Genomic DNA, 27,584 nt, shown 5'->3' with positions numbered 1-27,584 from the left:
AGTGCCCAAAGCCAGCTGAAGGTCTGTCTTAGTGTGGTGGCTGCACCTGATTGAATGGCTGTACAGGAAGGTGATGCTCAGCCCAGCATTGCAGTGCTTCTGGGTGGGTGTGGGAGCCCAACAAGTAAACTGGGGGACCTGCAACAATGAAAGCAATGGAGGGAAAAGCATCTTGGTGAAGGACAGCTGCTCCTGATTTGTGTAAAAAAAAAAAAAATTGGTACAAGAGCCTGTTGAACCTTGTTGGGTTTCTAGTTTTAGCATTAATGTAGCTTAAGCATGTGCAAAATTTGAATATCCCTTAAACGTTAGTGTCGTGCACTCTTCCCTCATGTACACAGCTTTGTCATATGCTACTCTGCAAGGAAACTTTAAAGGGGAGAAAGATTACCTTATTTGCAAAGGGATTTTCACTATGTTCAAAATAATAAAACTGGACAACTCTACCCCTAGCTTTAGGGCTGCCCATTTTAAAGGAGGCTGGGGGAATTAGGGACATTGACTCATTTCAGCTCTAATGCGAGTCCATGACCTGGGCTTCCTAATAAATGTGTCTGTTGATCAAGCTATGACACCAAATGTGAGTACTGTTCTCTTCTGAAGGCTTGCCAGGGAGTTCATCTCCCTCCAGAAGAGGTTTATCTGTGCAGTGCAATTGAGCCAATAAACTAATGTAATCAGAATAAGCTGTTTGTGGGAGGAATGATGATTGGGTATCCAAATGCATAACAAACTGTCTGAGCTTTTGACTGTTGCTGTGAATGCACTGGCATCTGTAGTTCATCCCCACAGGTAATAACTGAGATAATTTTAAGGAGAGGCTGCAATAGCCTTGGACATCTGAAGAAATCCAGAACTTCCAGGTGGCCCAATAAGATCTTAGATTACCTGGTATTTGTAGAAGCACTGGGTGAGGGAATAGCGACTTTATCTGGGAAGAAGTTCTGGTGGTGGTCTGGTGAGTCAGGTGGCTGCCATCCTGGAGAATTAGATGTGTCCCTGCCCTGTTGTGGATTGTGGTGCTGGCCAGTAAGTTACTGGAAACTTTTACAGGTGTGTGTAGAATTATGGTTTTGGTGTTAAATACACAACTCCAGGCCCGAGTGCTCATCTCTGCAGCTCAGACCCCACCTAGCGGAGTTGCATTTCCCAAATACAGAGCAGAATACTATAAAAATTGGGAGTATTGGAAGAACTAGACTTTAGACATCTGTTCTGGGGACCAAAACTAGAAGATCCTTCTGATGCCTTGAACTCTTACTATGCTTAGTTTTTCAACCTTTTAAAAATACATTACTACCACTTAACAATATGGGACAGTGTGAAAACTGGTAAGCACTGTGGATCTTTAGCAGAAGAGGTGCTATAAAATGAGCAGTGTAAAAAAGATTGACTTGAATCAGAACTCAACACTGACTACAAGGTTTAGTAAAAATGAATATAATGGAAAGTTCTGGGTTCAGGAAGTGTTGTCCACCTAGTGCACTGAGTGAGGATGGGGGTCTATGGGAAGGAAAGGATGGAGAAGGGGATTATGGATCATACATATTCCAAGAGAAGCTGAACTGAAGCTTCACAGGTGATCATACTGCTTGTATTTCCTAATGTGTAATTCTTCACTCCATGCTCCATTTTCAGATGCAATTACAAGTTGATTTCCATGGCATGTATGAGTAGTGAAAATATCTGCTGTGTCATTAATACATGGGTTTCAGACTGTCAGCTTTGCCTCCCTTGTTTACTTTATTGTGCAACTACCTGTAACAACCTTAACTCCTAGTCCAAAAATCCATCACCAAAGCATGCCTGCCCTGTCAAGGATGTCTTCCCTTACAGCAGCATTTACACACCAGTGCTCTGACTTCTTGAGCAGTTGTATGCAAAGTAGTAAAATACCAACACAGGCCATTGTTTCTTACCTGTTCTTGGAAGATCTGTTTTTCCAGCACCCATGGTAATGGTAACTGCAAAAAAGAACATCTTCAGTTTATGTCAAGCTTTAAGTTGTTCAGACTGAACACAGAAGTTTGGCTGTAAGTGCTGCTTCATGGATTTCATTGGTTATTCTGGAAGCCTCTACTGTCAGGGGAGACTTTCCAAACAGTTCTGTCAGCTGGACCTGAAACTCAGGCAGGGATGTTGTATTTCCAAGCTAATGACACAGATGTGGTACTTTTATTAAAACATACATACCTTGGGGCCTTGTACTGGGTTGACAGATTAATTTAAGCTTGCCAAGTAAGCTTTCCTACATCAAGATGTAATCTTTCATCCATGAAAGGTGTTTGGCCATTTTTTGGCATTTGAATCTAGATGTACAAAACTGTATGCAAGCCCTTTCAGAAATACAAGGCCTGAATACTGAGGTTGTTCCTCCAGTGCGCTGTTATTTATCTAAATTGCAAATGCTTTTTCACCTCAGCTCTGAGCATTTGCTTCTAGATTTGTCTTCATGCGTGGATTTTACACCAACTGCATAACCTCTTGAAATAAAGGCTTGCAATAAGTGGGGTAGACTTAAGTATTCTGAACATTCTTACCCTTGTTGTTCTCCCTGTTTTTACTCAGTGTGAAGGCTTCCTTTGCCTTTGAGTATTTTTCTGAACTTAGTTTAAGATTCCAACCTTAATATTGGAACAGCTTGTCTAGAAAGAATATGCTTGGAGATATTAAACCTTGGCAGGACAAGTCTTTAAGCAGCTTGAACTAATTGGAACTTTGTCAAGTAGGGGCTTGCACTAGCTGATGTTCAGTTGTCCCATTCAACCCAAATTGTTCTGAATTTTTTTGCATGTGTATCTCTTGGTTCTTTATACTTTCCTGTTTGGACTTAAAGGGGCAGAAGTAACTTCTGCTTTTTGTAATTTGATATTGAATCTTGTTCCTGTGACTGTTAGCAGCACAGAAATCTCTGGTGTTGAATTTGAGTCTCTTTCAGAAGGAATACTTTCTGTGAAGTTCAGTCCTCCTGGACCTGATGGCAAGCTTTACTGCAGGCAGCTCTTATTTTATAGTTACGGGAAGGAAAGGCATTCCTGTCCTTTTTTGGTTTGAACTTTGACCAAGGTTGACACCTCATAAGATCTTTAAGGAGATCCTTGAGTACCTGAGCAAACTGAGTTTCTCAGTATTGTGTTCGTTCATTGTCAGCAGCTTCATCCTGCTTATGTGTCATGAAACAAGATGTTGTCAGTTGAGGTCAGGGTTTTTTGCCATTTAATTTCATAAGGAGCAAAGCAGTAAATTAGGACCCAAAACTTGAGTACGAAACCTCTTATTGCTCCTTATTTATGTCGTATCTACTTTTTTCCAAAACTTCCCTGATCTACCTTTTGAATCTAAGCAAATGCAACTTGAGTATTTTATCCTTGTGGGTTTAAGATGGATATCTCAAGTTCATGTTCAGTAAGTACAGACTTGCTTTTGCTACTAAGTTGGTTACCAGAGGGTACTTCAAATTGAAGGATAAAGAATAAAAATAGACTAATTTAGTTGATCTTACTTAATTTTTACTGTGAAATGCTACTTCTGTGCATTTAATGGAAGCTTGACATCTGCAAGTCACAGGTAAGAATTAAGTGTTACAAATGTGTAACTTATGCTATTTTCATACCTTTAAGCAAGCCTGTGGACTAATATGCACATGTTCTTGCATGTCTCTAAAATACAGCTTGAAGGGGACACACTAAATTTACTGTAAGGATGGTTATAAGTCTTTTCTATTTCTTTAAAGGAAGATTAAGTCTTGCTGGGTGACAACGATTCAAATGCAAAACAAAATTGAAGTGAATAACTGAAGTTTCCTGTATACTGATGTACATCTTTTGAAATCTGGGATTAAACCATTTAATGAAAATTACTTTACCTGATGCATCAATAACCAAATTAGCTGTTGAACTGCACTCACTTCTGTAGAAGTGCCTGTGGGAAAGATGTGGATGCATTGTGTTTAGGTAACTTGCTGAAGAGCCCAAACTTTTTGTTTCTTTAAATTGATTTATCTCTTAATTACAACCAAGTCTTTTCTAGTAAATGAGGTTTGTTTTGAGTCACACAAGGAAGGAGTGAATGTTCTCTAAAGGATAAAACACTTAAATGGCTTCACACCTCTTACGTTCTTTGTATTATTAGTGTTCTTCCTTCTCAGGGTTTGTTATATCTGCCAATATGAATGAGTTTCCCTGGGGAAAATAAGTGAGAGAGGTTTTAAGTCAGGGTTTGGCTGACTTGAATGAATCCACACTAAACCAAATTTTGGGGAAAAGCATGTTCTGGATAGTCCCATTAGAGTTCACCAGGACATAAGTGTCTATGTACAGGCAAACACATTCCTACAACAATTCAACACTAGAAACAAAGGTTGCTGTAGATTAAGTGCTTCTAGTGTTGAATTGTTGTAGGAATGCATTTGCCTCTACGTACAGACACTTGTTACTGTCTTGCATTACTAATTTGTCATGCTTTTTTTAAAGGGCATTTAGTATAAAATATGATACTGGAGTAATACCTCTTTTTGGTAAAAACTAATCAACTATACAGAACTTGGTGTGGGTTGATGTAAGTAAGCAGGTAGGAAATCCAGACCGAAATCTTCATGTTCCCTAGAGAAACTCATTCCTGTTGATTGGTCTAGCCATTGAAATGGTGATTTCAAAGGGGATGTGGTTACCATATAGAATTGATTCCTTTTTCCAAATAAGGCAGATGTCTGCTGGTGCCCTCCTAAGGAAGCTTGAACATTTAGGTCAATGGATTTTTAACTGTTTAACTAAATACGGGAGTGGGGAGGGGAAACTGTCTGTGGCTAGTAAATATTAACTGGGGATATGTCAAACCTCGTTTCACTAGCAGAGTTGCAATATATTGCAGAACTTAATTCTAACTGAAGCTCAGTGTTTTGATATACACGGGTGCTTTGAAAACAACCACAAAACCTTCTTTGGTGCCTCTCTGAAATGCCTAAATATGTTTAACTTTGGCTTCATGCTGTTTAGTTTTTTAGAATAAGCATATTCTGTTAATCCAAGTAAATTCTTTCCTGGCTTTGAATGTCTGTGCAACTTCAGAGTAAACTGACAAGCTTGTGGACTTCCAGTATTATGGAAGTTGTTACACAAAGAAAAGATTTTAGGGAGTTGTCATGACTGAACCCATCCTCCCTGGCTAGTCTGGAAACACGATGTTAGAAATTGTAATTGTTCTTGCCTTTGTGTTCAAGATTTGAACAAGATGGTTGCATAGCGTACTACCTCGGTTTAGTAGCTGGAGGGCTACTGGATGTAAAAAAAGCTTAAATTTGCATAATAGAGCCAACTGGTTCTAAAACACCACTGTTGAGCCTTTAGAGGAATAAATTTTGCAGTTTGACAAAATTAACTAGTCTATTTGAAGACCTCTTTAATGATAGATACTCATAATATATGTAACCGATCTTCAAAACTAGCTACCAAAATTGAAATGCATTAAGACTACAAAATTGAAACGCATTAAGACTAGCTTCAAATTTCTTTAGGTGATCTTAAGAGATGCAGGACTACCTACTGTGCCTCATGCCTCCCACATCAAAGGGCATGTACAAATGCTGTTTAAATCCCTGGTATCTGATTAGGCTTTCAAGCAAGATAGTCTCGGCTGTTCAGAGCTCCTCACTGTAGTTCGATACGCAGATAGCTCAGTGTCCTTTTCCTGCATGTTTGTAGGACACTTTTTAAGGCTATTGTTCTTTGCTTGCCTTTTTAGTTGTGGAGTCCCATCTCCAGGTCTTACTTAAGTGCAACTTGCAAATGGAAGGTAGTATTTTGCTGGTTACATTTCCTGCTTCTGAAAGTAACTGGCTTTCCACAAATGGAGAAAGATCGGAATAAACAGCTCTTAATATTTGGAAGGTATTGAAGTGATTTAACTACAGGAGAAAAGGTATTTGCTCTCCTGCTTCTCCTAGCTTTAGTGAATTGAATCAGCTGACCAAAGGGGGACATCAAGTAGCAGGTTTCTTGGAGGCAGTGTGCTGGTAGATTAGCCAAACCAGTTGGTTTGTCCCTTGTGATCTAAATATAGGCAGCCTCCTTAATTGGGGAAGGCATCCGAGTGCTGTGACATCTTAACACATGTAGGGAGCCTAAGCTCTGTGCTGCTGTGCCTAGCTGAAGGGCAATGCTAGTGAGTCTTCTCTCCTGCTGTAGAAAACTTGACTGGTAACAGAGCATGCTGTTGAAAGTTTGGAGAAGTTGAAGCTGGAAATGGATTGATGCAATAACCTGTTTGTTCTAGTCTGGAAGGGGTTAGCTGCTCCAGTGTGAGGAAGGCAGTAACCTGTTCTGGTAAGTCACATGTCTGGCTTTAAACTGGAACTTGCTGTCTAAATAGGAGCAGCAGAAAATTCCTTATACTCACTGAAGCTGCTAGTGTTTCCTTACCTAGCTCTTGCTGGTCTCCTTGTCATGCACAAGCAGACATGGTTTTATCTCTTCATAATTTGACTTTTGCCTTACAGGATTTACACATATTAAGTGGCTGGTTGAATAGTGAGTTCTGATGCCTTGGCAGTCTTGTGGATGATGCCCAAACAAGTAGTTGGACTGCTCTCTGGAAAACAGCTGTTCATGATCCTAGAAAAGCTAGCCTAATTCTTTATGAACTCCTGAAATGTGAAATTTAGGTGGTCAGTTCATAAAAAGGGGTCTCTTGTGACTAAAAGCTGGCACTCTACCTGGGCCAGCTCTTGGAATATGATTACTTGGTTCAGTTGTGTTACCAGGGTTGTTTTGCATGTACCAATAAAGAAATACCTGAACTCGGTGCTCTTCTTGTATTGAATTAACTTACTATTTTATACTGTAAATAAACAGTACTACTAATGCTGTGATCAAACATACTTATCCCCTTCCATGGTTGGTTGGAAGAGATGAGCTCTTCATCCCTGAGTTCACAGATGCTGGCAGAAATATCATTGCTGTGTAGTATACCTAAAGATGACTTTGGTTCCTGTTGGTACAGCATACAGTTGTATGCTTAATAGCTCTAATGCAGATCAGGGCCTTTTGAGGGTAACTGGTATTTGAACTGTAAACTCTGCCATTTAAACTTGATCTGCTTAATGCTTTGAGAAATAAATAGTAAATAGTTTGAGATGAGCAAGCTAATTGACTAGTTCTGTAAAGAAAATGTCACTTCTGCAGGTGTTGAAGTGATTCTTAAGCCACCTCAAATTCTGTAAAAATGAAGTGTCATGCAGTTGCTTTCAGGCTTTGCTTTTTCTCAGCATCTGGTCTGGAAACAAACAAAACAGCACCACACTCTACAATGCTGTCTATAACCTGACTTCTTTCTGGATTAGTTTTGTCTTGCATCTGGGAGTTGGATTATGTCCTGAGGGCTCTGAAATGTCTGTCCGAGTTGGTGGAAGATAAGGAAGGAGAGCATTTTGTTTGGGAGGAGTATAGGAGTAGTACCTTTTCTGATGGCTCACCGTGTTTCAGGGGATGCGAACGTAGGCTATCTTAAAAGTAAAACCACCTTCAGTGTCACATTGAGAAGCATTTTTGTGTGCCACAATTTTACTAAGTGCTAGTGTTAGTGTTTGAAATGATTAACTTTCATGCTTGTGCAAGGTAGTCCAGTGTAAGTCATTGAACACTGAGCCTCTCAAATGGCTGCCTATTCCTAGATGAAGACAGTGAAGGTGTATATGCATCTTACCCAAATGGCCTCCTTGACAGAACAGGTTTTTTCAATGCAACTTAAGTTTTAATCCATTAATTCTTAAGTAGTCTATAATTGCATTGTGCAAGGTATGCAGTAAAAGAAAGTGATGTCTAGTGATAGGCCTTGGTAACAGAAAACAGACTTCTCTGTGTCCTGCCTGTTCCTAGCTGTGTAGCTGATCGATGCTACTGCTCTGAGCCTCTGCAGGGGCTGAGTTTCCTGTTATGGACACCTTATAATAACTGAACCTACTTAATGCATTGAGAAATAAATGCTTATTCATAGCAGGTGCTTGGTATTTCAATAAAGTTTTCTTATGACAAAAGCATTGAGTGGTCTTTTGTTAAAGAGGTTTTAAAAGCTTTGTGCCAGACAAAGTATGGTGAAAATGAGGTCAACTTACACACTTAGAAGCTAATAGCTGTAACTGCATGTACATTGTCCTAAAGTAGTTCAATGGGAAAAAGTCTCATGGGAGTGTAACTTGAAACTCCAAAGGAGTCTTCAAATCAAATTTGCTTCTTAGTTCTTCCTATTTTCAAAACTTCCTTTTTCAATTACTTGTAGATCTCTCTAGTGTTGCATTGACTGTCAATAACATACAACATGTAAGGAGCCTGTTTGATGGGTATTGTGTAATGCCCATAAACAGCTCCTAGAACAGCAGCTGCCTCTGTTCTGTACTCATCCAGTTAACAGAACAGACTGAGTTAAAGCAAAACCTTACTGGAGGAGGGAAGGGGGATGAGTAGGAGTTTTAGGAGGACGAGTAAAACCTTTGAGACTTTGATTAATAAACAAATAGGGATAAGAGGTTGTTGCCTGTCTTCCAGAAAAGAAGAAATAAGTGAGGGAGTGTTGACTCATGGCAAATGGGCTGTGAGGACCTTAGTGGAAAAACGGGAAGTATGAGGAGCAAATTATTCCCTTCTTGCTCTGCCATTTCAAATGGAAACTTTTGCTGCCTGGTATGAGTCTTGCTCACTTGCTTTTTTGGTTTCATAACTTCAATCTAATATTGCCCTACTTTTCATGGCTTTTTGGTTATCTTTTGATGTAATTTTCCCTCCCCAATGCACTTGGTCACCTTTCTAGCTTAGAACCTGCACCAGTCTACTCAGTTTCCACCAGCTCAGGCCCTGGTCAGCATTCGGTGTCCTGTCAGCTTTTGGATATGGCTACTAGATTCAGATCCCGTCCTTGCAGATCTCTCCACAGTTCAGGCCGATCTGTGTAGCTTGTTGGTCCTTCTTGGTAGATGTTACTTGTCTGTCACGCACATAAAATTGAGGAATAGAGTAATTGAAATAAAAGGAAAATGATAGAATGGGTTATTAATCTGAACTTTAAACTTCCAATGGTTCATCAGAAGATCTCTGGTAGGTAAATTGTGTCCTGGCTTATGAACAATTGCAGCATTTTGATCTTGGGGGTTTTATCCAAATGAAAAAGGAATTCAAAGAAAAGAAAACCTGAAATCTTGAAGGTAAAATTTTCTTCAGATTTTGGTTTCAAGCTTGCTGTGGTGGTTTTGAGATCAGTGAAGAAAAATACTGATATATAATCTTCTATTCAGAAACACTCCTAAAAAACCCCTCTTATTTATTGGAATAATTAATACTCTAATCCCATCTAAAGTTCTACTGATTTTTGTTCTTTACATCAATTAAGGCAAAATGGACCTTTCCTAATGCAAGATCAAATTTCTCTTTACTACCAATAGCTATTAGATACCTGCGGTCTCAGCAGTGCTTTTGCTGCCTTTCCTACTGCATTCTTCTGTCACTTCAATCTTTGCTTAGTTTGAGATGTTTTTCATTTTAACTTTGAACAGTTGCCTTCTGCATTTAATTTTTGAAGAGTTTGAGAGAATTGATCTTTTTTTAACTAGTATGCAAAGATAATCAGCTTAATCAAGCTGCTTTAAAAACAGATTAATGCCTCTTCTAAGTGGGGAGATGAAGGAAACTAATATGCCTACCTACAAAGGGTTCCACAGGAAATGAAATTACTTACCACTAATGTATGAGTCAGTGCAGTGACAGATGTTGACAAAACTTTTGATGCTTTGGACTTATTAATTTTATTCTTCAGTCATAGAAGCACAGGTAGAATGGAAAATGGAATAAGACAGTTTCAAAATGCTCTTATGTAGGACACTTCCCATTCTGTGTTAAGGGAAAGTAAGATATCTGGTATGGCTGTCTATCTCTGCTTTTTGTCGTGCATGTGAGTATCAATGTGTATGCTTCATATTCAGATGCTTTCCAAGCTGGAAATTATGTAACTTAATCTGGGGAAGTGTATGATAGAGAAGACACGTGGCAGTATAAAAATGAAAATACCTTCTTGAATATCAGCATTTCTCCTTCTCTGTGTACATGTTTTTAAAACTTTCTATGAAGTAGTAACCTGGCACTGTCCAGCCTCAGGAGCAACTGCATTCAGGGTAGCAGTCCCAATGCTTGCATCCCTGCAGTGGTTTTTAGCTCAGCCTCAAGCTAACAGCATCACCCAAGTGGCAGGTAGCTGATAGTACTACTCTGTTCCTAGTCCTTAGCTCACTAAGAATAGGGTGAAAATAGTTTTAGGGGAAAGCAAGCTAAAATCCATAGGAGAAACATAAAGAGGACAAGAGCAATCTATAACCAATATGTGAGCTACAACTGAGTAGAAAGCGGCCAAACAAAAAGGTGATGAAATGGTAAGTGTGTGATAATATGGTGCAGGAGGAGGTTCAGTCACTGCAGAGCTAGCTTATGTGGGAACAGTAATATTGTGAAGTTAGAAATCTAAACAGAAATAGAGAACTCTTACTCGGAAGCTGCACTTGCATAATATTAAGGTTGTGACATGGTTTGGCATGACCAATGCAGAAATGTCATATTTCAGCAAAGGGGGGGAAAATACACTTCAAAATAGTCAGTTACCAGAAGAAAGTTTGGTTTGGTTTTGTTTGACTACATCTTTATGAGGATAGCTTTGTCTTTGGCTAGAGAAAATCTGGATTTGTGTTTTTCCCAAGCTGCTGTTCTCTTCTCTCATTTCACTTTATGCTTATCAAACATCCCTCTTCTGTTTTTGCTAGATACAGCCTTTCAGCTAAGAAACCGAAGTGACAACTTTCCAATCTTCTGAATAAACAAACATGTTTGTTAAAACTTCTCAAGAGTGTTTTTTCCTAACTATTTGCCAATGTTTTATTTAAATAAATGTCAAGAAAAACATTGCCCCGGACCCATGGTATAATTTAGGTTGGAGGTAATGTAGTCCAACACCCTGCTCAGAGTAGGGCCAGCTTTGATGTTGGATCGGGTTGCTCAAGGGCTGGTCAGCTTTGGAATATCTCCAGGGATGGAGGTTCTGCAGCTTGGAAACCTGTTGCAGTACTCAACCATTACTCTGAATTTTCCCCCACAATTATATTATTACTTGTGTTTCACTCTTACAGTCTGATTGATATATCATTCCACTACGCTACTTCTCCATAGCATCTTCCAAGAAAAAACAAGGGAGACAAGGCCTACATGCTAGTTAGTGTTCACCTAATGTCCAAGTTCCCAAAATAGTCAACAGATAAGGATCCTAAGAAGATGGTTCAAAGCAAAAGCTGAATTTGAGTGTTTTTGTTCACATCACCTCAGGTACCAGAGCCCTATGACAGAGTGGCTTCTTACATGTTTGAAATTGGGCAATGTTAAGATGTCCTTCAACAAACAGCTGTGCTTAAAAAAAAAATAATCTAAACCAAACCAGCCATGAGAATGTGACAGCCTAGTAAGAAAGATGGTGCCAAGCCAATTCCTTTGCTAGACATTTTTGGCTCTCTAGGATTTACTGAAAGAAATGGTCCTGCTTCTTTTTCCATCTTCTGCATTTTGCTTGCTTTCTGTTCTTTGTGGATTGCAAAGAAGAGCTAATGCAAAGGCAATGGTGGGAGCATGCTGGGGGGGAGGCTGCATCACCCTCCTCAGGGGCAGCAAACTTAGATGTGCTTAGCTGTGTTAATTAAACAGTTACACACCAGTACTTGGGATTGCTCCTCCTGTAAGTAATTAGTGTTTTTGAGTTGGCAGTAGAATTCATAACAATGTTTCTTCTTACAGTCAGCTTTTTTTTCATTTTGGCACAAGTTGTTGACTTAGGAAGTGATAACATTTGAGGTGCTTATCTGTGACTAGCAGCCTTGCAAGAGGAATGCTGATGAGTGTGTCGTGAAGTGTTTTCTGAATACTGGCAGGAATAAAGCAGAATTATTAACACTTATATTGGAACATATTTCTCCTGTTTTTAAACTTCTCTACAAAACTCTTGAGATTCAGTGGCTTCTTCCAAACCTCATTAAACTCAATAAAAAATTGTTGCCGAAATTGTGAAGGTTTTTTTCCTTGGACCTAAACCACACAAAATAAGTCTACCTCCTGCTACACTGAATGTGTATCTTGCCTTTTTAAAAGCAAGGAGGTGGCCAGAAAACTGTCTCTGAAGAGTCGTTCTAGAGTTGTGTAGTCTGCCTTCATAGCTTTTTTTTTTGTTTAATAAGCTTGCGAAGGATTCCTGTCAAAGGTGACTTTGTACAGCCAAGCAGCTGTAAAGTTGAACTTGTGCATGGTCAAGCTGGTACCTCAGAGTAAGACTGTGTCCTTTCTGCTTCATGTGCCATATTTAATTATCAACCCATAAAGCTATTGGAATTGGCATTTGGCTTGCTGGTTGAGAGATATTTTAAAATTAAAAAAAAATTGACCTCTGTTGCAGGTAACCAAATATCGCTTTTAGAAACTATTTTATACAATTGTGGTTCATGATTAGCTGAGGTTTTTGATGGCTGTGATCGTTCATAGGGTGTTTTTTGTTAAGGCAGAGCATCCTCATGTCACAAGTTTTTTAAAGAATAACTGAATGTGGATAGGTGTGAGATTCCCCTAAAGTGTGTCCACCGTGTGAAATGTTAGGATTTCTTTTGCTTGATGCATCTAAGTTTGTACTTTTTAAACTATCTCTTTCTACTATGTCAGTCCTAAAATTCTATATTTTTTTGTGTACTGAAAGTATTCTTTTCTTACTGTTATAAGCCATAAACTAAAGGACATAATAAATGCAAAATAGAGATGATTTTTTTTTAATGGACCTGAATGTGAAAATTATCACTAGTTGTGGCACACCAGAGTACAAGCAAGCTATTTCTAGCTGCAGGATTGTATGTTTATATAAGTTAGACTTTCCAGGCACATACATACGCAGTATGCTATTGGGATAGCTTCCAAGTTATTGTGAAGAGCAAATCGTCTGGTACGCTGGATACAAAGGAGTGGTATTCCATCAGTTTGCCTGCTTGTGTGCTTTAGGAATGGTCAGTTTTAGTCCAGAACTTTAATTTTAGGTTTTGGGTATTTTAGTCTATGACTTGGTGTCCCGTGTGACTCAAGCTGGTGGAGCAGTCGTTCAGATGCCGTAGAAGACGTCGGTGAATACCTGCTGAAGTGACTGCATAAGAATGAGGCAAATCAGATAGTTTATCCATATAATTTTTTTTGACAAATGTGTATTTGCAGCACAATACTTAAATTTATTTTTTAGGAAGTAATTGTACGGCACTTAGAAAGTCAAAAAGATAGGGCTGGGGAGGAATGGTATCTGAGCATTGCTGTTCACCTTGGCTTTTTTGCAGCTTTACCCAAAAGTACTTGGGCAATAACCAGTATTTAGGGGTATTCGTCTGCTTTCTTGGGGGGTGAAAAAGCTATTTTTAGTGTAAAATTAAAACACACTTTTGAAGATCAGTACAAAACCAGTTGGTTCTTCTGTAAAAGAGCTTTCCTGTAGCTTGTATTGCCAAGTAATTATTTTTTTTTTCACTTCTGTGTACCAAAGAAGTTTAAAAAAAAAATTTGAATTGCTTTGCGGCCATGATTTCTGAACTGTTCGTTACCAGAAGAGAGGCCTTAAGCAGCGGATGTGTACCTGTCAGAATCCAATCGTTGAATTCCCTCTTTGGACATATTAAGATCTCAGTAGTTACGACTTACATCGTAGTTAGTACTTTTTACTTTTCCTCTTTAAGACAAAGTAATGTAACAGTTGAGTTTCTTGTATAAGTAGTTAACTATTTAAGAAGTGGGGTTTTTTTTCAATTGAAAGTTCACGTTTTAAAGTGCTGTCTTTTTATTTGCAGTTGCCAATGTGAAGTATCATAAGACTATCATTTGAAACTTTCTGGGACAAAGAGGACTGTTTCATTATCTCTCATTCTGTGGTAAGCTAATTGTATTATTTTGGTAAGATGAGCTACCTGTTGAAGGTGGATTCTACAGTTATCATTGATTACTCTCTTAATTAAATAAAACATTTTCCAAGATGTTAGACAGAAATCAATATTTTACTGAGTTGGAATTTGCAACCTTTAATTAAAAAAAAAAAAAAAGACTTCTGAATGTTAGTTGTATACAAATCTTCAAATGTGATTCTTTCTCTGTCCTGCTCCTATTCCTGAGTAATGTGTAAATGTCCATATTGTTAGTGACTTCCCCAGTAAATACTTTTGAAAGCTATTCAGTTACTTCTGCAAGCGGTGCCAGGAAAGAGGGGAAACCTTGCTGTCAGGGATTGAAACGTGGGAAACTAAGTGTGTCTCCTTATCTCAGAATAATTTCCTTCCGCCTGTGAAGGGGGAAGAAGTGTTTTGACATTGTAACAGAAGCATCTTTTGCTAAAGCCAGATCACATTCTTGAGTATTTCATGCTCAAATTTTCTAATGCTTCTTTGTCAAACCCTTTGGATTCCCATCTAAAACTTTTGCAGGGCAACTGTGACGCTGCACGTAAATAGCTGTGTTTTGAGACTGAGGGTCGACTCAATTTGATTTTGTTACTAAAATAAATGGAATTCAGGATCTGGATAGGGAAGGCAGGGGAAGAAAGTGAAACACTTGGGTGCTTCCTTTTTCCTTTTTTTTTTTTCCTCTCCAGTTTTTCTTTTTCGTTGCTGTAAGTCCAACTACATTTAAATATATGAGAATTTAAATGATCCTTTATTTATATAATCTTTTTTGTTTAGAATCACTGGCAAACAGATGGTTTTGCTAGTCTTAATTATGTACATAATTTAGACCAGAAGGCACATCTGAAACGAAAGGTAATTAGGATGTTCCCATACTGGCTGAACAGAGTCTGAGGTTACAACCTTTACCAATCATTTATCCTTTCAAGCAGAACATAAGGATGGAGAATTAACAAGACTAACCTCTTTTTGGTGTAATTTAATGTATGTGAAACTACAGTTGAAAGGGCAGCACAGTCAACTGATAACATAACCTTGTTTGGCCTCAGCCCTGACAAAAAAAAAAGTTATTTCTAACAACAAAACCAAGTTTCACTACACTATTTATATATCATCCTATTTATAAGGGAGCCTGAATTTGAGGGTGCTTTTTATGAAGGTGTTTTCTTGGTCAGTTATTATCTAAGCTGTATTTTAACATTTCCGTTTCATTTCTGGGAAATGGTTTTTACTGTCATGGAAGAGCTGATTATTTGCCAGCTGCAGTTAAACACAACGAGAATTCTGATTCCGATCTGCTGCTAATCAAAAAAGATGGTATGGGTCAACTTGAGAATAGATTTCTTCAGCCAGTTTGTGCTAGTCTCACTTTGTGTCAAGCTATCCTTCAAAGTAGCATGGTGTGTTAATGACCGTGGGTAAAATTCAATTGAGTGGCTTGTTGGGATTCACAATACGAGGAGTGTCCTCATTCTTACCGCTAAGGCAGGATTCTTAAAGCGAGGGTCAGAAATCCCTGTACTAGGTGTCACACAAGCACTGTGATCCTTTTTCTACTCACATGATGAACCAGGAAGGGTTTGCTAAACGTACAGATGGGAATGGATTAGAAAGCTTTGGTATAGAAAGAATGAGATTGCAAGTGTGGTTTCAAAGTTAATTCACACAATCTCAGTATGGGCTGCTGCCGAGAATAGTGTGTGCTCCCTGTCCCTGTCCCAGTGGTGTAGTTTCTTTCCCTTGTGCTCAATCCAGGGATCATGAGATCATGAAGGGAGTGGGATCAGCCTGTTGACATGATGGGAAATGATTTCTTTCTTTTGGTATATTTACTGTCCATCAGATTGGTGAACTTCATTCTAACAATTCAATGTTTTTGACAGCAATTTTTAGAAGTACTTTTGTGTTAAGTACTGTTAGTTAAGCAGTTAAGTCAATGAAGCACTTCACTAATACTTAAAGTGTGTGTGTGCAAACTATTTGTTTTAGAACCAGTCTTATAAGTTCTTGTACCATTTATCTTGGCAACATCACAGTTTATATCTGATAATCCTGATTAAAATTGAAACCGCAATAATTTTTTCACACAGTTTTCCCAAAATTCACCTTAAAAAGGAAGATTCTCACATTCATGTAAAAAGCCATGGTATTATAATAGACGCTGTTTTGCAGTTGAACGCAGCAATTAGAATAAGAAACTTGTTCTGCAGTAATTTGGGTAGTCTCTGCTGATGGTTGATGCTGGATTCTTAGGAGCACAGCTGTAAGAAATTTTAAAAGACCTAATTTTCTAAGCTAGTACTGTTTTTATTAATATGTAGATGGCTATATAGTAAACTTTAAAAAATAAATGTATCTAATCAAACTGAAGTGTAAAAGAACGATTTTGTTACAGCACAGTGCCTAATATATTAAAACTTTTCATCAGTGATACTAAACATGCTTTAGATCTGTAATAAAGCTCATCTTTTTAATTACGTTGATGTTTCGTTGATAATTGTGCTTGAAGTTGAAGGAATTTTCTGAAATAGCAAGATATTTTTTATATTCAGAAGGCTTTACTATTAACGTTTAAAGCTTTGTTCAAGTTGTACATAAATTGTCTAGATGAATTGATCTGGAAATGTTTGGTCTTAATGACTTTAACAGTGGCTGCTATTCTGGAAGAGCAGAATTGGTGCTGGTGAGGAGGTAGCAGGTTGCAGAAGGCAGTTGTGCCACCAGCCTGCCTCCAGCAGCCTGCAGAAACACTAACTGAGGTGTCCTCCTCAAAAGTGTTTGTATAAACATGCCCGAACTCTTCATTGCTCTTCTGGCTGGCTGTAGACCTGGTAGCTGAATCTGTAAGCTTATCATTATTTTAAGGATGGAGAAGGAGATCTGTGTAAACCTTAAAGGTTTTAAACCCATCTTCTCTTGAATCATTAGTCTTCATTATATCAGGATATACTGCAGAGTTAATCCAGTCTGCGCCTTTCTTGACAGATGAGCTGTAAGATAGAGGTTGATTGGACAAATAAGCTTGTTGCTTAGCCAGGCATCATTTTAAATTTGATTGAGCAGGAGGCTCATTTTTTAAATCTTGTAGATCAAGGAGAATGGTGCGTCATGTAATCTGAAAAACATACGGTGAGAACCAAAGGTTAGAAACTGAAACCAGATGCATTTCAGAGAACTGCTGAACCCCTCCTTGCTTGGTATCTTAAGTCAGGAGTAGACGTGGTTTTGGAAGATAAGCGTACCCAAACACAGCATACATAAAATACCAAGTCATGCTGGAATCAAGCACAAGCTCTTGTTTTGAATACAAGGGCTGGAATTTTATGGCCTCTGAGACATTAAAGATGAAACCTGATGAATTTATGGCCTTTTTAGCTTTAATCATTGTGATTCTTTGAATATTCTCATCAGTTACAGCATGGGTTACATATGAACCATTTTTCTTCTCCTGCTTCTTTTGAAACAAAAGTGTTAAATAATTCTGCCTTTTTAAAACCAATATTAACAATAAAACTATCTTCATCTTGCTGTTGGTAGATAGCATTTCTAGATTTCCTTTGTTTCTGATAACTTAATGTTCCTACTCTCCATTGTTCTTGCAGGCGTGGAAATTTCTGTGCTGGTTTTTTATTTTTCCGTATCAGTTTCCATAGTTGATAGATTCAGACTTCTATCAAGTCTCCTAGCTTTTGTTTTTCTTGTTTGTTTAAAACTGGGACTTTATATCTACTTTTTGCATTAATTTTTAGTGAATTAGTGGCAGTTCCAGCTTGATTCTGCTCATAATTTCCCCCTTTTATACACACACACAAACACACACACACAAACACGTCCTTCTGCAAGCTGTGCAATTTTGAACCAACTTGCAAGCATTTATATGCTGTTTCTCCCCTGCTCTGGGGACATAAAGGCATTTTGTTTATTGTGGTGTTCCTATTTAATAGAGGTTTTGGGGACAGTGTAATGCTTTCTTCTTCTTGATCATTTTAGACGGTGAGATGTTTTAGTTTCAGAATATGTGCATCTGCTGCTCCTTTTCCCTTTGTAAATATACAGGATGTAGTTAGCGCTTCCTGCAGCGGTGGCGTGCTTGTGAGCTGATGGATTCAAAGTGGTTTTCTGTCAACCACAACACTGATAATTTGAAATATATTTATAAGTAAGGTGACATATGAACTGAGAACTGACTGAACTCGACTGATATATTTTCGTTTGTATCTTTTATGTGCTGTAGATGCAAAAACCATAAAATACCTGAATGACTCTTTTTTATTTTTTTTAAACAAGGAAGAACCTACCTGAATTTTTAAAATTGAATATAAGATAAATCTCAAAATCAAATTGTAACTCCTGTATTCACTTCAGTCATTAAGTTCCTAATAGGGTCAATTGCATAAAATTCAAGACTGTATGCTCTTTAATATTTCCAGAAAATTTGCAGGTGATAAAAGATCGGGGGATTGTTAGACAGTGGGGAGAGCAAGTCGCTGGTGTATAGGTATCTGGAGCTCTTGGAAATGTCGGTGCAAGAAAATGCATATTTTGATACATCCATGGATGTAGAAAATGAGTCATAGCTATAAAATGAGGAATTTTATCCGTATATGAGTTCTAATTCACATGCCATAGTTGAAATAAGATTACTTCAGGAGGATCCGACAACCTCTGTTACGTAACAGATCAGACTAAATGATCACGACGACCTCTTTGGTTTTATAACCTATGGATTTGTGAATCACCATCTGCAAATGACTTGGGAGAAAATTCAGGGTGATGTAGAAAGATGAACGTGTTTTAATTTAAATTATATAAACAGTGGTCTAATTGCTCTATTCAGATGGGTATTCTCCCAGCAGTACATTCAAAGATGATTTTTCAGAATGAACAGAAGGAGCTAGGCACATTTTGAAACAATTTTGTCTCTCAGGGGAGTTGGTTTATATGGGTTTCATCTTTTAATAATTACTGTTTGCTTGCAGTTTTCTAACAGTTGAATCCTCAGTCTTTAAAAGTTAATTTGTATTTATTTGCCAAATGAAAATGAATTTAACTTCATCGTTATACTTTTCTGGTTTTCTAGATTTTAATAATAAGTGAAGAAGAGCCTCAAAGTATTGTGAGTAAAGACGAGGATTTCTCCTCCTCTCCAGGGCCTGTCATGGTAAGCAAAAGGGGTTTGTAGGGTCTGTTACAGAGCAGAATAAGCTACAATCTGAAAAACATTAGAGAATTAAAAACATTAGAGAACTAATGTTTACATGTGGGGTTGTTGAATTTTGAGTGTAGCGCTAGACTAGGCTAGGCTAATGCTTTTTTCCTAATACTCTTACAAGTCTTTCTTTTTTTTTAATGACTTTATTAATCAGGCTGCAGGAAGGAAACCTGTTTCTAATACCGTATTTAGTTGTTTGTGTGCTTGTCTTTGAAAGCTTAGTAACTTCTCTAAACACTTCATCCTGTTTGAGCTTTCTATTGGTCATTGATAGCTTGCTATGTGGTGAAGAAGGCAGCAAGTGACAGTGCTGAGGTTAACCGTAACGCTTTGTTTCTCAGGATGAAGAGACTCAGCACAGCCTTGAATGCATCCAGGCTAATCAGATATTTCCCAGGAAGCAGCTGATCCGAGAGGATGAGAACCTTCAGGTAATCACCACACTGCTCCTTGCCAGTTAAGATCACAGGATCTCTAGTCGACCTATGTATTCTCTGGCCTCTCCCGTAGAATTTTCATTCACAATTGAGCACAATAATAGGAGAAACACATTTCTTTTTAAATACTCATGTACCGTTGGTAGGAGAGAGACCTTGTGCATTATATTACAAGAGATTCCTTAGAGTGTCTGAAAAATACAGCCATTACTTGTGTAGTAATTTCAAGTGCTAGGTTTTATTCCATAGTTTAGAACTCTTTGTTTTTTTAAAAAACTAACACTAAGCTAGTTAAATACTACCATTACTTCTTGTTACTGAGAAGCCAAAAGTCTTATGTTGCACAAAATGGATATTTTTTGGTTTCTTAATTTTCCAAAGTTCCTTCTGAAATCAATTTCGTTCAAATGACTTATCCATGTAGACACTCTTATATGAACTGAAGAGGTAGGTTTTTTTGTTTTAATAGAAAATATTTTTAATTGATTTAAGGTAAGTTGGTGTAAAACCAGATTATTTTCAAACTGAGTATTTATACTTTTCACCCAGCTCAGCTAAATTGGGCTTAATTCACATTTTTAATTAAACAGTGGCAATTTTTATGTGCAATGTAATATGACTGCAGGTTTTCTAACTTCATAAAACAGCAGCATGTTGTGCATTTTCATATTTGCAGTGAGAAATATGAAGCAAAAAGTATGATTTGTCCAACTGACTAGAGCTGTGTAGCATTTAGGTATCCAGTCTAAGCTGGTTACCTGAGCTTGCTTAGTGAATATTGGGGACTGATAGCATAGAAGATTACTCATCTTATATATTTTGCCTACTTTAGGATGAATTTAATAACATTATGGAAATGCCACTCTCCATTAAGTACGGAGCGAGAGCATAAATGAAGGGGTTGGTCAAACTGCTTGCCAAAATGTGAGGCTATTTTGCTAAGATTTTTCATAAAAATTCATTGTTTTCCCTGACCAAGCACTTACTACTCAGAAAAAGTAAGAGAAAATGAGGAATAATTTTTAAAAAAGGCTGCAATTAACCTCTGAACCAATGTTACCCAAGACTTTCCTTCATAGCAGTAATAGCTAGGCTGAATTCTCAGCAGCGTTTCATTTTGATTTTATGATGTTGTGTGCTTGAGTGTATGCTTACAGGAGGTACATATTTTTGTAAATGGTTTCTGAAAGATTTTTCTTCCCATTCTGAAGGTCCCGTTCATTGAACTTCATGGTGAGAGTACAGAGTATGTAGGACGAGCAGAGGATGCCATCATTGCACTTTCTAATTACAGGCTTCACATCAAATTCAAGGAGTCTGTTGTGAATGTAAGTGTTATTCATGCTCCTATGGTAATACGGGTATTCTGAACTCTATCCAAATAAGAGAATTTAGGATAAAAGTACAGTGTTCCTGCCTTTTAAGGTTAGTGGTAATGAAAAATCTCTTTGTGATGTTCAAAGCACATTTTTTGGGGAGAACAGATATGTATTTAGGCATCAAAAGATGACTCGGCACCTCTGAAAATCAGGCTTCGTAAGGAAACTTCACATCACTCAACTTTACGTTCTCTTTACAGCTGGCTGTGTCGGCCATTTGTTCTCCTTAAGCTCTGTATATACTCAGTAGAGAAATAAAAGGTCTTCCAAAGGGCTGCTTGGAGCACCTAAGCTGGATTTGTGCCTTGCTTGGAGCTTCAAAAGGCAGAAGGAGGTCCAGCTACGGAAGTTACATGCCTGAAGTTGGATAGTACGAGTACAGTCATTGACGTAAGAGATCTGTGAATTGGACCTCATCTTCAGATGCCTATGCATTTCTTTAAAGTGCTTTACTCTAAGTATCCATTCGTAAAAATGGTTACGTATCCAGCTACTCATGATCATAGACCTAAATTAAATGGGCATTGTGTAGTCCTTTGCAGTAGTATAATGCTGACATATACTGGTCTTACTAGTTGTAATACCATTTGTGATCTATAGAGAATTTGATGGGAGATTATACATGGCACAGAGATATTTTTGTGGATATTTGTAATAAAACCAGTAAAATAAAATAAAAAAAATCAAAGCATTTTTTTTCTCCTGATGATGGGTTTTTTACCAATCTCTTTATTTCAAGACAAGTCCTGACCCTTGCTAGTTGTTCACAGTTGCCACGTGGCAGTCACAAATCCTGAACTATGCAGTGGTGAATTAAGTGTAAAACACCAAAACTGCATCTTATTCCAAAGCTGAGAAAAGCAAGGGGAAACAAAATACAAGAACTGACAAGCGTCCAACACGTACATGACTGAGACGTATGTGACCCAGTGGTCTGGAACATCAGCGAGATCTCCTGTGCACCTAACCAATTTAATTTTTGATGCCATGTCAATCTTAAATTTAAATTGGTTTTTTATTGTTTTTTTCCAGAACTGAATTATTAACTCTCTAAAAATGTTGTTTACTAACTGAAACTCAGTCTTTACTGGTTTATGTTGCCTCTAATCATACAGCTATATTATCTACAGACTTAGAAATGTGCCTGTGTCATAGTTACCATTAATCACTTTAAGTGCTATTTTAGTTCATGAATTGTCAATGTAGGAGACCGAATAGGCATGTCTGCTAGGCTGTTGAACATCTGTGTACAGCATTAGAGTGCTAAAGTTCATGATGATGTGGGATTTTTCAGCAAATAAAGGTATTATTTCTGAACATGGCAATTACTCAAAATTATGGCAAAAAATTTATGGTGACAAAAATGTAATTGGAAATTTAAGGGCTATTATCTTCCACTGCTGACCATACAAAGGAGATGATAGAAGTATGCACATACACAGAGGTAGCGTAACTTTTTACTTTTCACTTCTCTCATTCTGTAGTCAATCCTGACATATAACTTGAGACTTAAAAGTGAAGCTGTAAGTGCCACCTTGCATCGGAATGGTAGCCAAGGGTCAGCCAGGTGCTGGGATGCCTCAAGTGCAGTCCAGCCAGGTGCATCTCTACATGCTGCTGGCAACAGAGAGAAGATGCGTTAGGAGGCATGTGTTTTATAGGATTCTTTTGCTGCTTTGTGATACAAACGTGAATTCTAGGGCTGAATTCTGCCAAGGGGCCTGCTACAATAAATCTATATTCTATTACTTGCTGTTAGATTTTTTTTTTTTTAATTCAGAGTCTGAGTGTTGTCTGAAATTGGCAACTAGAATTGACGAAGCAAAGGACTGAATATTTAACAACAAGGAGCTGAGATGTGAGCAACAAGAGTAGCCCTAGAAATCAAGAGTTTGTCCCGAGGAATGCCAGGAAATGATAGAGTTACTTTGTTAGAGAAGGCACTAATGCCTGTGCTGCACTTACTGTCATATCTGTCCTTGAGATAATTGAGGGTATTAATTTTTAAGAATTTTCAATTTAATATTTTTGAGCTATAACAAGAATCGATGTTTTCTTAAATAATATTCTTTGTTTGTGTTCAGGAAAGAGTCCATAAAAGTTTGTCAATATTGCCATGTTAATTTGCTTCCCTGACTTTCATATCCAGTGTTCTGCCCTCTCACTCTGTCTGGGATCTCCAAGGTTGTTAGTCCTGCTTCGTATGTCATCATTAGCTAGAAAGATTCAATTAGATAGTGTATGAGGTAGAACAGAATATAGATTATTCCTCTGTAATGATATATGACCATCACTAGTAACACCGCATGAACTCTACTGGAATCCAAGGCAGACAGGACTTGGAATATCTTTAAGGATAAAACATACTTGCAATAATTAGGAACCATATTTAAATTGTTAAATTTTGGAGTAATAATCACTTTGGTTATTTTTGATTAACATTATTGATCAGATGGTGATTTTCTAAATTAAATCTTCACTGAGTAATTTTTCATTGAGTTCATCTTTATTCTTTCCTACTGTTTTTATGTTGCTAGAGCTGTTCAGAAAACACCTGTAAGAAGACCTTTTTAAAAATGTATAAATGTTTACTAAAGTTAGGAGTTGGGGGTTTTTTATTATTTTGAATGATTTTCATAAGAATCACTATCCTGACTAAGTCCAGCCACACTAACGACCTTGTCACTTCAGCAGAGAGAAGTGCTTCTGTGTAAGAAAGAGGATTCTTAGTAAATATTTGTATTACAGTACTCGTAAAATGAATTGAGTCCCTGTGTCTGACTGTGCAGCTGTTCTATGCAGGCATCTCCTCTTGAAGTAGGTGGGATATTCTCATGGTAGAAACGGTCCTCCAGAGAAAGCAGTATGCGTGTCAACTACTTGCCCCTTAGTAAAGGGAACTGCATGCAGGAAATGGAATCCAGTTAAAAATGGGTTCCTGGTCTTTGTTTTTTTTACCTCACTGTTCTCTTTTTGTTTACAATTCAATAGACTGGCTGTCAAAATGATGCTTGTGAAACCTCAGTAAGTAGCACAATGTTGCTAGATCACTTGCTGCACCTGCGCTTGAAAATAAATACGTTTAGAAGTTGATAATTGCTCACACTGCAACACTGCAGCAAACAGCTGTATGCGTAAATCTTTTCCATGGATAATTTCCTAGATCGCAGTGGTAATAGGGACACGGTGTTTTAAATGCAAAAAAACCAAAAGATCCAGTAGACCATGCATAAATTGGAGGGATTATGACATTCAAACGTGTTGACTTACATTTATCCATGGGATAAAAATGCAGACTCAACAGTGATCTCTCAGTGCACATGGGAAGTTTGCTTGCCAGGCCGATCTCTATTGATTGGCTTTCCTTAAGAAAATTTCAAACTTTGCAGCTGGTGAGTGTTTCTGTCTAATCATTTTTCGCCCTGTAAGCTAATTACATTTGTGGGAGAATTACAGTTTTAGTGTGGTTTATGAAACCATGGACTTGTATGTAGCCTCTTTCAAATAGTAGATTGTGGACACAGTAAAAAAAAAAGTCTCCCTCATCTTGCCAGCATGACTTTCAGTCTTGGTGATTAAGTGAGTTTTAGCATGAGCTTTCCCTTGCTTGGCCTTCAGCAGAAAAATGGTTGGTTTGGTATCTTCCTTACGTATGTAGCACAGTTGTGGTTCATCTGTGCTGAACAGTGGCTTAGTCCTTGTTTCGTTCTCAGGTCCAGATGCTCAAATCGTTCACATTGCACGCATGTTAATTGTGAAAGCAGAGGGGGGACTAAATGACTGCCTTCAAGACAAAACCTAAGTGTAGTTAGTTGTAATGAAAAGCAAAATTTGCTTCAGGTACTCCTTGTAGGTTATATGAACAAGGTCGCACCTGGGAGGATTCGATTCCCTCCACCTAGGAGAGTCCTTGAAGACCTTCTGAGCTGACCTTGCATCCTCAGTTCCTCCATATGTCCTATTATACCATGCTTCAGGACATACAGCACGTAGCCTTGGCCTTGTGCTGTTTAAAGTAACCAGTCTGTAACGTAACCCTGACATTATTTCAGGCTCTGAACTGGGAAAACAAGAAGAAAGTAGCAATTACAGCTCATGGCCCCTGGGTGCCACGTGGTACCGTGGAGAGCCTCAGGCCAAATGGTATTCAGGGTAGAGTATATAGCATAGTCACTCGTGAAGGGGCTGGCTTACAGCAGCCTGGCCGTGGTCCGCTGCATACCACTTGGCGTTGTGGTCAAGGATGGAGCCGTGGGGTGGGTTGTTTCAGCAGCGTAAACATAACTTGTGCTTTTTCTAACTACAGAGGTCTATTTCGCTAAGTAGATCTTGTACTGCTCTTAGGTAACAGACAGTTCTAGTAATTAAAAGAATAAAAAGAAATTTTCAAAAAGAAAAAGTTTGTGTTGTAGAATGTTGCTATTGTTTAAAATGAGATAATTTTAAAGAAGAGACAGTCAAGAGACAGATACTGCAAGAGCACGATGCTCTAGTACTCTCTATAATGCAGTATGATTGGCCTTGGATAACAATGCATGTTTATTCTTAGAAAAGCAAAAATGATTGCTTCTCCACTGCTTTATTTCGATAGCCATTATTATATGGTGAAGTGCCTGCAAATAGAATTGATGGCTCTTTCAAGAGCAAGCTAACTGCACTGGGTGTCTGACTTGCTGCATGCATCAGCCTGAAAAACATAACAATGAAAATGGAAGGTTATCAGTGGGAAAGAATGGGGAATGAAGGCAGATAATTTCACAGGGTTTTACTGGGAGAAGAATAATGGACAGGAGGGAGATTGAAAATGCAAGAGGATCAGAGGACAGATTTTTATGACCGGAAAAGAAGATTAAAAAGATTGATATGAAGGTTGCCCTGAAGAAAAACCGGCATATTCTAAGGAAATAGATGGTGAGCTGCATGTAGGCTGTCAAGAGGAAAAAAGAATGGCTGTTGAGCAGAGGGCAAATTGAAAGGGCGTAGAACAAAGAGTGACTTTGAAAGAAGGAAATTAAAAATAATGCAGGAGTAGAAGAACACTTAGTATGTCATTAGAGTGCAGACAGGAGGATGGGGAGCCAGAACCAGACTGCTAGGAGGAGGGAGCAAGGTGAAGAACTGCTTAAATGAAGATGGACATGGGAAAAAATGCCATAAAAGAGGGCTTAGGGGAAAAAAAAAGGATATTAACAGACAAAGCAGCATCTGACTAAGAAAGCAAGTCTTCTAGAGTTTTAACTCATTTAGCTGGGGAAAGGTACCTTACTTTCCATGTTGGTGCCATGTCAGTCAAGGGTAGATTTAAATAATTTATTGGGTGTATGTGAGGCTGTCCAGTCAGTAAGAAAGAAAGGAAGATTCTCCAGTCTGAGGTCTGTTCCAGTTCCTTAATTTATTAGACAAAACTATGACAACAATTTATCTACCTTGCAGACTAGAATCAAATAGGAGAAAGCATGGAAGAAATTAGCACTTAAAATAAAAGGATTACCTATAGCAACAGTACATCTGATCTTGTCTGTAATGCATTTAAACACTCTGCGTTACGTTGGTATCTGTCAGCACCTTCACTGCACTTGCTCTCTGCAGGTGACTCTGCAGTCAGTCTGAGCTTAAGGATGGCAAATAAAGAGGGGGCTTAGCTCACAGGAGGGAATCCTCATTTCATGTGCCCCTTCATCTTGCTAGTTATGTAATTTATATTGGACTATCACAGATCTTAAAGCAGTACTAAGACTGAAAACATGGACCAAAATTCAAGTTCCAGCTTTGTTTGAATACCCAAACTACTGGGCTGTCGAGTTAGACACCATCTTGTTTAGCCTCCTTGTGCGTGAATTTTCTGTTCTTTAATGGCCCAGTTACAACAAAAGGAACAAAGAGTAACTTACCTGTACCAGCCTCGCTGGTCATGGGAGGTGAGGGTTAGTACGTTCTCCAGCTGAGGAGAGTCCAGCACTGCTTCTTGGTTGTGGTCTGACAAGGGCAAGGATAAAGGTTGGCTATTAAGACAATACCTGCCTGCTGTATTCTGGGGATTGTGAGCTCTGGGCATTTATTTGAGCTTTTACATTCAGGAGAAGGCTGTGGACTCTGACTTCTGAGTTGGCAGGGAAATGTGAGGTGCAGCTGCAAGCTGTGTGCCTGCCTTCTCAAGAGACACGAGAGTTGTGATCACTCTCCTGGGCACAGCATTTACTATTAGCTTTCTCTAGGCGTTCGTGCTCAGAGTAAGTTTTCTTGTGGTTTGTATTTCTGTGACATCTCTTTCCCTTGCCTACTGTTTTTAGTTCCATTTCCTTTTTTCGTTCCACTAAAATCAGGTACTTTTTAAGCTTTGTGGTGCCCGAGTAGAAGCTGTCTTGATTCCTCACCCCAGATCCTTGATGGGAGGTGACCTTCAGGGACTTGCCCAGAGTCATATGGAAGGCACTGGCAGAGCAGGGTCTTACAGCCCCATCTGGTGAGCCCCAAGCCAGAACGTAAACTGCTGGATCATGCTCCTCGGATGGCAAAGAAGATAACAGAATGTTTGAATGTTTCTCTGATAATCTTTGTATCGAAGGATCTCG

General features: G+C 38.4%; 1 protein-coding gene across 8 annotated transcripts in view; it reads left to right on the top strand.

Annotated features, from left to right (window-relative positions):
- MTMR3 (myotubularin related protein 3) overlaps window positions 1-27,584 on the top strand; it is an 87,036-nt gene that overhangs the window by 18,706 nt on the left and 40,746 nt on the right. For 6 of the 8 annotated variants that reach the window (XM_072879639.1, XM_072879638.1, XM_072879632.1 and 3 more), the window contains 4 exons: window positions 13,880-13,960; window positions 19,065-19,145; window positions 19,538-19,627; window positions 20,845-20,961. In XM_072879639.1, the coding sequence (XP_072735740.1) occupies window positions 19,143-19,145; window positions 19,538-19,627; window positions 20,845-20,961 (210 nt within the window). In that variant the 5' untranslated portion in view covers window positions 13,880-13,960; window positions 19,065-19,142. Of the gene's footprint in view, window positions 1-13,879; window positions 13,961-19,064; window positions 19,146-19,537; window positions 19,628-20,844; window positions 20,962-27,335; window positions 27,476-27,584 lie in introns of those variants that run through there. The other 2 variants (XM_072879636.1, XM_072879640.1) reach the window with 2 other exon arrangements.

The sequence above is a fragment of the Ciconia boyciana genome, chromosome 15 (genome assembly GCF_034638445.1).
Source record: "Ciconia boyciana chromosome 15, ASM3463844v1, whole genome shotgun sequence".
Classification (NCBI taxonomy): Eukaryota; Metazoa; Chordata; class Aves; order Ciconiiformes; family Ciconiidae; genus Ciconia; species Ciconia boyciana.
The sequence above is the reverse complement of the archived record's forward strand: the minus strand, read 5'-3'. Positions and strand labels throughout refer to the sequence as shown.